The following is a 12057-nucleotide window of genomic DNA, read 5'->3' on the forward strand; positions in this document are numbered from 1 at the left end:
TTATAAAAGGTGTTTATAATTCAGTTTCACAACATTAAAATCAATCTAACAACATCCAAATTATCATTGTCCAAATAATATATTAACTTCAACGTTAAATTTTCAACGGGAAACTAGTATCATTAGGGGTGGTAATATGGGCCAACCTGCAACCTGCGGATTGGCCCGTGATAGGTTAGGGTTAGGCGGTGTAAGCTAAAAAGGTCCTGTGTAATGAACCCGCCATGATGGGTTGATGTGTTGGCCCACCAACTCACTTACTATTTTTTTAATTTTTTTTTATTTTTTAAATATTTTTTCTTATACAATATAAAAAATATAGTAAAATTTTTATCTTTTCTTTAAATACTTGATCAAAAACACAATAAATAAATGATATAGGTATTTTTTAAATTTTTTAGATAGAATATATAATATAATAATATACATATAATGATTAATAAAATTTAAAAAATACAAAAAAAATAAATGCAGATTGACCTGCGAGTCGGCGGGTTAACCCGCAATGGGTTGTGAGTTAGACGATGTGGGTTGAAAAGCGTTATTTACTGACAGGTTGAGTTTTAACCAACCCTAACCTATTATTTTTAGTGAGTTGGCGGGTTAGACCCGCAAGTTTAACCCATATTACCAACTCTAAGTATCATTACTAGCATTACAAATATCTTAATAATTGCGAAATTACTACCTTCACTCCTTAATATAAGAATTAGTTTGATTTTCAATTTGATCTTAAATATAATATCTCAATCCATTTTGTCTCTAGTATTTATTCATCTTTTTTTCAAAGTAATCATTATAATAGTTATATGTTACATATTCAATCAAATAATAATTTTAACTAATACATAAGTAGTAAGAATATTTTAAAAAAGATAACACCTAATCATTACAAATAGCTAACTCAACAAACTTTCTTAATCTACTCAAATTAATTAACTCTTATATTAAGTACCTCAATACTATTTTGAAAAATATTGAAGATTTGACCATAGACCAAAATAAGTATCTTTAACTCCTCCACTCATGTGCGGGTATATCACGTGTTACTGTCAATCATACTCCGACAACAAATTAACCACATGGCAACTTTCACCTTAAACCTCATCCGTATCAAAGCAATGCTGAAGAAACAATTTCTTTGAAGCAATACGTAACCTATAACCATGCATGTTTTACATCAATTGATGGAGCTACTGATAAGTTACGCTAATTTCACTCATACAAGCATGTACGCAAACCTATTAGGTATTGTCGCCTCCGGGAGCTTCTGAGTCATCGACACCGTTAGGAGCTTCTGAGTCATCGATGCCGTTAGGGCCCTGCGCTTCATCAACAGCATTATTGGAGGGCCTGTTCTCATGCACGGAGGAACCATTTTCTGTGTCAAAGCGCACTAGAAGTCTCTCGAGCAGTTCCCGGCAGTCCATTGCAGTAACCATCACAGTCAAACTGGCCCTGCCTTTCCAGCATCCAATGGCTATGGTAGACTCTTCCACGTGAACCAATTCTGGTGGTTCTCTTTTCCCTGCAGAAAAAGGTAAGAGCCGGCGTAAACAGAAATGTTACAGGGCGTTCACCATCCCCACAGTATGATAAAACAATACATACCTTTACTCAGAACTATCACACAATACCCTGGCGTTAGGTTTTCTGCCTTTTTGCCAAACTCAGCATCAACAAAATCCGCAAATTTTATTGTTTTGTACTGCAGAAGATGCTGGAAGTCTCCAGGACATGCATGAAGAATCCTCTTGGTAACGTATGGCAAAATAAGAGGCAATCCTTCAGATGATATTCGGAAAGCACATGGTGCTGAGCATCCTTCTCTTGATGTCTGTCTTTCCTGCGGGATCAGAGCACAGTAATTTTATTTAATTTCTCCCACAAACAAGTCTTTCACCAGAGACAGTCTGGGCTAAGCAATCATATTTCTCACAGCAAAGTGATTGGACTTGAAATGTTGTGAATAAAAATAAAGACATTTTATACAAGATGGTCCAGTAAATTATCATAGTTGGAATTATATCCCTTCATACGGCTAAAATTCATATCTAGTTGGTAATAAGAAGCCATGAGCAATCATAGTTTTAAAATCATCCAACTTCGGAGTCATATGTGCTCAATTTCTCAATTCAATATTATTATCATGTCAACAAGTTTATAAACCACACTTCTGCTAACTAAAATCCATTTAATTAGTGCGTAAAAAAATCTGTTTTAAAAAGGTGGTTTTAGTCCACAGATGAGTTGTTGGGAGAACCTGGAGGTAAACAAACAGGCCCTAAATCTACCTTCGGTGCCATTATATATCCTTTGCTCACACAAATCCCTAGCTCCACCTGCCCCTGATCTTCTAGGTCTCACCAAACCACATGGTCACTATAGTCTCTTGCACTGATTTATTTGAAAAAAAGGAGGCTAGACGACACTACCAACACTCATATCAGAGGTTGAAGGATGAAGAATTAGATATACTCACAAACATCTTCAAACCAAGAGATGCTATTTTGAGTTGCTGCCCGACTGAGAAATTCAGTTCAAGAACATCTTTGACTGACTTGCTGACATAATAAATTCTTTTCACATGGCCTCTATCAATGTTTCTAGTGACAAGCTGACCATTGAATGGAAACCTTTCATCAATACCATAAAAATCCTTTATGCTGTTAATAGTGACTTCATCTCTGAAAAAGAAAACAGGATCAACGCCTCTCCACTTGCCTTGAATCTGCAGCTTTCTTTTTCCTGGAGTCATTTTTACTATGCTTTCTGTTTTAAGAGGCTTTTGCCCTTCCTCTGAATCCTCTTCTAAACATGCACCAGAATGACTAGTTTCCACATCTGTGTTGGGTTTGTTATCGATTACAGTAACTACTTCCAAAGCTTCCTCAGGTGTATTTTCTAATGACTCGACCTGCAATACTTTTGAATCCTCAATATCCTGGTTCTCTGGTTCTCCATCCTGCTTAGGAATTCCATCTTTTGTTTTTTCTGGAGCAGGAATTGCTGCAAAGAAGAAAACAATAACTTAATTATAGCACACAATCAACATGGAAGGGAAGTCTGTGTTGGAAAGAATGCGACATGGAAAATGAGTACTGAAAGAGGAATTAGTAACCATGATGACCAGGAATTCTTGACTATCATTAACAGATATTATGACAGAGGGACAACTAACATCATGTTTAAAATTACCTGGAAGAGCTGAAACCTTTTGCAGTACCGCAATAAAGAAAGCTCCAGTGTTTTGATCATGAGGTGCAATCCTCATGCAACGCTCTAGTGGTAAATCAGATACTTCCTCAGTAAACTTATATGTTCCAGGATTCTCTGCTGCTTGATTGCCATCTTCAGAGTTTCCACAAACACCCTTATCATTATCATCTCCCATTTCCACCTTGTGATTACTGTCAACAAGGTCCTGACAATTTTTTCCACAAGGAAACATGCTGGGAAGAACTGCACTTCTTCGATACATGGGAACATCTTTATAGGAACACAACCACACGCCCCTGTCACGCACCTGCACCGCCAAAATCAAACCTTTCAGAAATATTAAAACACATACTGTTACCTAACCCTTCCACAAATGAAGCCACAAAGCTCATTTCATGCACTCATTCACAAATCCAATAGCTTCTGCCCGACATGCAAGCTATTATTGGGGAACCAGATTTTTGTCATTCCACTTAACTAGGTGGACAGACAACTTAGTAATAATCATATATTATCATACATTTAATTAAAAATAATTAACCAATACCCCATCCAAACATTAGCTAACTGAAAAAACAATGGTCCAAGTCCATTAATTTCCCGCAACTTGAGCTAGCAGTCTTGAGTTGAAAGAGACGAAGCTTTCAGCCTTTGAATAGATTTTAAGAACAAAAGATCTTAGAATACTCGGTTAATGATGAGATATGAGGTTAATTACGGATATCTAGAATTCTAGGAAAATCTAGTATAATTTTATCTTTATTAGGATCTTAAATATGATTTACATTATTATCTTTTAAATAAATAATTTGGATTAGGTTTAGATTTATGAGATTGTTTCTTATATAGTGGAGTCTTCCATTTTTATAATTTCTTTTGCTCGAAGACTAAGTTAGGGGTTTAGGTTTCTTAGAACTTGATGGGCTAAAATTATTTTTATTGTAGACTTTTGGATGAAATGAATAGAGTGTTGATGTTTAAGATTTCTCTCCCTCTTCTTCTACCTTTCCCTTATTTCGTCTATATCTCCCTCCTTTTCTTGCTCTCCTCCCTACTCTACTCCTCTTCCTTCCCCTCTCTTGTTCATCAATTTGGTATCCGATTGCTTCAAGATCCTCTGGATCGTTTTGTAAAAAAAGAATAAACTACTTTGATGCACAAATACTTTTGTAAGAGTGTGGTTTCTCTTACTAAAGCTGAGAGCGCTGACTAACATGCTCAAGCAGCTCAACCTTGACACATGTAGGAAATAAAAAAGTGCAACTCTTGTATTCAATGTAATATCTTCAAATGATCATTTAGGGAAAATTGGAGAGGACACAGAAAATTATATTATTAAAGAGGATCATAGAAACTGTAATTATTTAGAAGGACTAAATACCAAAATATTAATTTAAAAATATCCCTAGCCATATATTCTAGGTTCCCTCTTACCTACAGATTTTTTTTTTTCTCCAAAGAAAAACTAAAACCACCCATTATCCCCAGGACCATATCATTTGTTTTTTTAAACGTTTTTCCTTCACCAAGAGTAGCATCCACCGTATCATCAACATCCCATTTAATTATTACTATCGATATTTGTTCATTTATATCATCATTAATTATTTTTTGTCTTGTTTATATTGTCATCACTGCTATCAATAAAATCTCTTCACTAAAAATTAAACTCATTTCATATTTTATCAGAACTAGTGTAAACTTCAGAGACAAAAATAAAATGTTATGTAAATAGTGTCAGAAATTGAAACATCCTAACATATTACTACCTCCGGTTCTTGCTAATAAATATGATCTCAATATCAATTTAAGATTTATAACATTTCAAATTATGCACAAATTAATGTGGATCTCATGAGGTTATGTAAAATAATCATTATTTATAATTTATAAATAAATGGTGTGATTTGCTAGAGCTTTATAGTTTATATTATGTGTGTGTATCATAAGACTCCCCCCTCAGAATCATTTAATTAAAATCATTAAATCCACATAAAATATATCAATAAAATTATAAGATCAAATATTTAAAAAAAAAATAAAGAAAGATGAAAGAAATTATGCTTCACTTGAAAAGGTTACAACAAGGGGGCATACCAAGACAAAAAAGTTAATGAGAGTGAAATAGACTAATCTAAAAGATGTTAAATTTATACCCTATATCTTAGTAATTAGCCCGTTAAGATGTTAAAAAGGAACTATCCCCCACAAAAAAACATAAGAAACCTCGTTACCATTTGTTTCTATTGTGATTTATTTATAGATTTTATTGGTCATACGGAAATTTTTATTGATAATATATATTTTTGAATTATACAAGTATTGTCTAATGGAGCGAATCCAGCTTACCAATTCCACATAAAATTATAATATATTATCCAAATATTTTTAATTTTATCAACATTACATGGACTTTTTTTAATTTTTACAAATTACAGAAATTTCTTTGAAAATAAAAATAAATTATATAAGAGGCTAAAGCATACTTTTAGATTTTTTTAACTTTTGACAATGTTTCACATTTGATCCCTTTTTTGGTGGGGGAAAAAAAAATTGATCCCTTTAAATAGCGGCACATTTTTAGTTCTTTAACCCTAAAACCATCAACAAACAATGAAAATATTGAGATATTGAATGTTGATAAAATTTTCAAATACTAACATATTAAATTTAATTTTCAAAACAATTATGATTGTTAGAAAAAAAACATCATTTAAGATTAGTGATTTTAGGGTTAAAGGCCTAAAAATATATTTCTTAAAGTTAAGGGACTAAACTGAATTCTTGCATAAAGTTAAAGGACCAAATGCATACTTTGGCCATTATACAGACTTTCTTTGAATTATTTTAAATTTCATAGTTTTTTTATTCTAGGCATATATAACCTTTTTTAAAAATATGTAGTAAATTATAGAAGAATCTCAAATTTTACTAAAATTACATATTTTTTATTTTCAATCAAATGTTTTTATTTTAAAAATAAAATTCTAATTTTGACATATCTGAAAAATGTTTGTGTGTTTCTTTCCGATTGATATTTACACAAGTCGTAAAGATTGAGGGAAATTCTGTTGAATTTAGTGATATTTAAATTTGGCATTAGTTTTTAAAATAGAACATAGGAGAGAATGTAGGAGGTTCAGTCAGGGGCAAGGGATCACTTTTGAATTAATATTTTAGTATTTGATCTTTTAAATAATTACAATTGTTATGATCCTCTCCGATAAATGTTATTCCCTCTTGGTCTTTCTCTAATTTTCCCTTGAATTTAATATACAACCGAAGGAAAGATTCGGGTGGAAAAACACAAACCTTCCATTTCTTGAGACCTGGACGGCGCAAAAGCTGGGGGCGCTCATTTGAGACATCAACAAGTTCAACAGATCCTCCGCACCTCCGTAAAACCTGCAGTTTGTCAAAAAATTAGATATAGAGAATTAGCCATGGCCCTTCACAGATTAAAGTCCAAGTTATGAAGCACCAAAGGTTCATTTAAATAAGTAGATAAATGACGGCTACCTCCAGAACTAGGTATTTCACCCGTTATCTTCCATCAACTAATTCTTACATGATGGTATAAAAAACACAAACTCTATTTCTTGAGACCTGGACGGCGCAAAGCTGGGGGCGCTCATTTGAGACATCAACAAGTTCAACAGATCCTCCGCACCTCCGTAAAACCTGCAGTTTGTCAAAAAATTAGATATAGAGAATTAGCCATGGCCCTTCACAGATTAAAGTCCAAGTTATGAAGCACCAAAGGTTCATTTAAATAAGTAGATAAATGACGGCTACCTCCAGAACTAGGTATTTCACCCGTTATCTTCCATCAACTAATTCTTACATGATGGTATAAAAATACTCTCTACAAACTAAAGTCAGTGGACCCAGGTGCTAGGGGAAATTAACAAAAGCTTCCAGGTTAATGCATTGTCATAGGCACAGACATGCATTTAAACATCTCTCAAAAGTTCCTAACACTACTGCCAAAGGAAGATTGTGGCTATCAAAATATTCATTCTAATTTCTTCCTTCAATATCACAAGGTAAAGCACATAACCTTGAAGCAGTCAACCAAAGTTCACGTTTCACGGAGACTTGGCCAGGACTATAGCATTTTAGATGATACGATAAGAGGTATAAAAAGGTTATTTGCAATAACAGGCATGATTTCGCAGAGAAGAGACATGGATAAAGATGCTTGGCATTTTAAAAATTTAAGGTCTTCAATTGCATAAAAATAAATCGGCCATCTGCATCGTATCATTGATACCAAGCTACTTACATACAGTTACACATTTAGGTGCCAACATGACATGATTGTATACAGCAATGTTCTGCTTCTCTTTTTTTCCTCTTGGAGCGACACTTTTGGTTCATTGTTTATAATTAAAATTAAAATTATCATATTTGAGACATGACCACGACTAATGGATCGGCAACAGCCCTCAACATGGTAAGTAAAAGAACTTGTTGCACCAATGGAATAAACATGTTCAGATAAAAAAAGTCGTACACCTAAATAAACACAAAATACAAGCACACAAGAAAACAGCCAAAAATCAAGCACACACCTAAATAAACGCAAAATACAAGCACACAAAAAAACAGCCAAAAATTAAGCACACCAACAATGACAACAAAAGAAAATCCCAAGAGTCCATATACTTCTTAAGTGTCAGTGTCATGTCTAGTTAGATGCAAATTAAACATGGACATTGCTCAGTATCTAAGGATAGTGCTATCGAACCAGACAGACTACATAACATGGCTCCTGGCCGAACCACCGAAAAGACAAGTGCAACCAAAGTTGATTACCTCTGCAACCACAGCTTCATTCTCAATTGGATTCATTGAGCAGGTGGAATAGACCATTCTTCCGCCAACTTTAAGTAAAGATAAGCCTAACAAATTCAACACAGCTGCTGAGTTTGGCAAAAATCATCTTAAAAATTGCAACCCTAGCTAACGTATAATCAGTTAGGAAAAAGCAGTAAGAATCCAGTGATTTATCAACATTTTTGACCTTTGGCATCAAAAGGAAGTCAATTAAAAATTAAAACTCCTCAATTAAAAAAAAAAATCCTTGCTTTAAAGAATTAAAGATTCTTCTATCTTCCAAAGGAACACAGCAATGAAAAGAAAACAATGAGCAACTAGTCCAGACCTTCAGACTTACTAGTTCCTAAACAACATGAAAGCTATTGTTCGATTTCAAAGATTAAAGGATACAGTTAAATCCGATGATATGGCTTGATTCAATAAAGAAATAAAACACGAACCTTAACAAAACCAGAGAACTTCCTGTAGAAAAAACAAAGTTGGCCCAGGCCAGTAAAGTGCTTAGGAATTCATTTCTGTGCTTTAACTTGCTAATAAATGCAACACATGAAAGCATGGGCTCTTATCATAATCAGCATTGACCACAAATACAATTTTTTTTTTTAAAATTACAATGACAACATAAAAGGGAAACCATAAAATAAGAGAACAATCAAGAAGTACCTCGCATAGCTATTAGAACTTGTAGGCTATGAAGCCCATTGCCCATTCCAATATTCCTGTGTACAAGCCAAGCAAATCTTTACCCAAAAAAAAAAAAAAATTGAAGGGGGGAAAATATGGTAATTGAAGAGGAATCCAGACGGAAAAAAATAAGGAGAGAGAGCTATCATACCATTTCCTCCAAAGATCAGGTGCCTTGCGAAGGGTTCCATCTCCACTGCACGGAACATCACAGAGAATGCAATCAAATAAAAGTTGGCCCATATGCCGCTCTGGTTCCAATGATTCATGATTTCTGACTAAACGACAGCCTGGGAAGTTCTGAGCTTCATGATTAGTGACGATGAGGTTGGCTGTGCACATCCTTTTTGTCTGGTGGATGAGAAGATTACATCTTTGAACATCAAGATCATTTGCTATCACCTAATTATGAAAAGAATATAATCAAACAGAAGTTGCGTTATAGCTGATGTGACCAGAAGAACAGCTAATAATTACTAAACTTCTGATCTAAAAAATCAGATAAGATGAAGCCAGCCACCAATAAATAATAGAAAATGATAAAAAAGAAGGTAGTCAAAAATTAAAGTGGCACAGCATAAGTAAAAGGGAATAACCATTCCATCGGGAAGTGATCCGGGTTTAGTTGATTGGTATATAATCTCAAGCAATTGGAATGTTTTCGAACCTGGTGCCGCACACACTAAAGGAAAGCAAAGTCATAATAAAGTAGTCAGAAACACTAAAAAAATAACAAATGAAGCATCAGAGTAAAGAAGTAATGAAATGCCAAACTTGTATATTTTTAGCATTACGATTAGAAAAGTACAACAAACCAGAACAGTAAAAATAAAATTACTTCAGTTAATTAGATACTTCTTACTATCAAGCACAAAATGATTTGGCTGCACATTCAAGAAGAGGGGAGGCACCTGCATCACAACCAGTCATTTTACTAAAAGCTAAATTTTAGGAAAGCAAGTGCCTATAAATTTTAGAAAAGCGTAAGTGTATAATTTTGAAGTTTGAGAGACAGAATGTAAACTGGCCCACCATGCTGACAGCTTCCTGTCTTGTAATATTTCCAATTTCATTTTCTAGCTTTAAGAATTCATGGAACCTGAGAGATTAATATAATCAGAAACAGAAACTTGAAATATTCATTTTAAAACTAACTGATGAGTGATTCATTTCAATTTATTGGCCAATGGCATTAGCACGCAGACACAAATGATGAAAACATCACATATATAATTACTGCGGGAAGGATGCAATAACCAATGACTAACAGGATGTCCTGCAGTTTAATGTCCAATTTTAGAAATGTGTTGTTTTGATAGAACTGATATTCACTCCAAAAGCAATAAACTAATGATAGAAGACCTTGGGAATTCTTTAGTTGCTATTGACTAATGCAGACAAATCAATTGCAATCTACATGATAACGTTCTGTAGGGAAAAGGGAAAAGCAAATGTGTATTTACAGCTTTGCGCCATGGTAATGCATAACAAATTTGGTATTACTGTGCCTCTTTCAAGAAATGAAAGGGAATACAACTGAATTTGTTATCATGCAACCTCCCCAAAACCCCCAACATACATATGTAATGCTGAAGAAAGCATATTTAGATTCTAGAACAATAATGCATACAACTAAATCACTTGGTTTGCTATGTTTTCAATTCATCAAATATTTGGAGTTATACCTGTTAACCTGTTTATCAACAACTACTTGCTCTCTTTTCTTGAGTGAGCTACTTGCTCTCTTTATGAAAGACGAAGTAAAAGAAAAATGGAAACAGAAGGTCAAGTGAATAAAGGGTGGGATTATTCTCTCATGGACTGAACCATAGCCGTTAGAATAGCAGTTTTAGAATGATTCTTCGTGGCTATAAAATGGAAGTCCCACGAATTGTAGTGACTGTTGAAGTAGAAGAAGAATCTGTGGATTTCATTATGCCATCAAGCAATTTTAATTGTTAGATGAATATATACAGACCAGAAAAGGTTAGGTAGAGAAGGATAGACAGTAAAGAACACTTTTCCTCCTCCTCCTCCAAAAAGATAAAGATGTATTTAGGGGAGTGGGGGGAAGAAAAGAACTCTTCATATTTTATGTATGATGTGTTTAAAACCAAACATGAGCCATTTCATGCAAAAAACTTAGATCCAAACACAGATTAGAATTTATCTACCTCTCAAGCGTTTGATTCTTCCTCAGCTGCATACGGGAGAAGTTTGAGTGCCAAGCAAGATTTTCAGGATACCATGGCAAAGGTTTAATGGCCTCTGCCTCATCCCCTTCAGCAACCTAGTAAGAATAATTAAAAACCAAAATACAGCTTCAATAGGGGGGAAAAACGAAGGGCAGCGTAATGATCATAATGGTACAAGTGCTGACAAACCTCAGCCTGAAGAGTTTGCACAAAATCATTCTCCAATTGCGATCTAAGATCAGCAGAAAACTGGCTACTGCAAGAAGCAAAGGAAATGACAATGAAACAATGCACAACAGAAACGAGAGGAATCAATCTCGTTCAATAAAAATTTTTATTATAAAAAGGATGAACAACACAGCACGGTAAATGCTTTTGCCATTCGAAAGTCATTTTCGAATAGCAAAGCAAAGTGCCGTTATTAAGCCAACCTCTCGTAGAGAGTGAAACAACAAAATGGACGTCAATCAAAATTAACAGCAATGATAGAGTAGAAAAATTGTTAACCAGCAATTACCAAGCGTTAATTCTGAAGCTAGCAGGCAATGGAGTTCTGAGAACTGCGACGAAAGCATCCCAATCTTCTGGTGGCACTATGCCCTGCTCCTGCAATGGGATTAGCACAAAGCACGATAAAAACAGGACCAACAATCTTCAGAAAAGAAACAAATGATGAAAGAGGAAAAAAAAAGCACTTTGTAATACTCATCAAAAGCAGAGTTCTGAGTGGCGAAGGGAGTCCAAGTTGGATTTAGATTACCAGTGGAGTCAGGGTCTTGAGAAGAAGGATCGGGTTTTGAACGCTTCCATACATTCTCTGAGCTCTGCCGGAAATGCTTTCGTTGAGTACGAGACTTGCCTCGACCGCCCATACTGCTGCCCCTTGGACTGCACAGTTTGTCCTTCGACTTCTCTATTCCACAAGTTAACCGCCCTTCCCTTCCGTTAGGGTTCAGCATGGCCCTATTACCGCCCCTTCAATAATTGTATGTATTTTTAAATTTCTTAAATTAAAATTGCAGTGTTTATTTATTTATTTATTTTTGTCATCTTTTATCAAATTATTCTGAATTTTGGATTTTTTAATACTCTAATTCATATTAATAACTTATTTAAA

The 12057-nt window shown here is 34.5% G+C and overlaps 1 protein-coding gene across 2 annotated transcripts; it reads right to left on the minus strand.

Moving 5' to 3' along the window:
* Window positions 1-992: 992 nt before the first annotated feature.
* Window positions 993-11847, minus strand: LOC114761855 (tRNA (cytosine(34)-C(5))-methyltransferase). Of its 2 annotated transcripts, none has more exons than XM_028951306.1 (15): window positions 11636-11847; window positions 11458-11546; window positions 11130-11196; window positions 10920-11035; window positions 9778-9844; window positions 9608-9656; window positions 9342-9427; window positions 8897-9147; window positions 8725-8780; window positions 8038-8123; window positions 6532-6624; window positions 3199-3526; window positions 2483-2994; window positions 1612-1846; window positions 993-1528 (listed from the first exon to the last, which is right to left on the minus strand). In XM_028951306.1, exons 1-15 carry the CDS (start codon window positions 11810-11812, stop codon window positions 1245-1247), a joined length of 2496 nt encoding a protein of 831 aa, XP_028807139.1. In that variant the 5' UTR covers window positions 11813-11847; the 3' UTR covers window positions 993-1244. The 2 variants fall into 2 exon arrangements, with proteins under 2 accessions (XP_028807139.1, XP_028807138.1); XM_028951305.1 differs by having other exon boundaries at window positions 2483-3009.
* Between the last annotated feature and the right edge of the window lie 210 nt (window positions 11848-12057).

This window comes from Neltuma alba, unplaced genomic scaffold (genome assembly GCF_004799145.2).
Source record: "Neltuma alba isolate B1F8T4 unplaced genomic scaffold, ASM479914v2 tig00011140_pilon, whole genome shotgun sequence".
NCBI lineage: Eukaryota > Viridiplantae > Streptophyta > Magnoliopsida > Fabales > Fabaceae > Neltuma > Neltuma alba.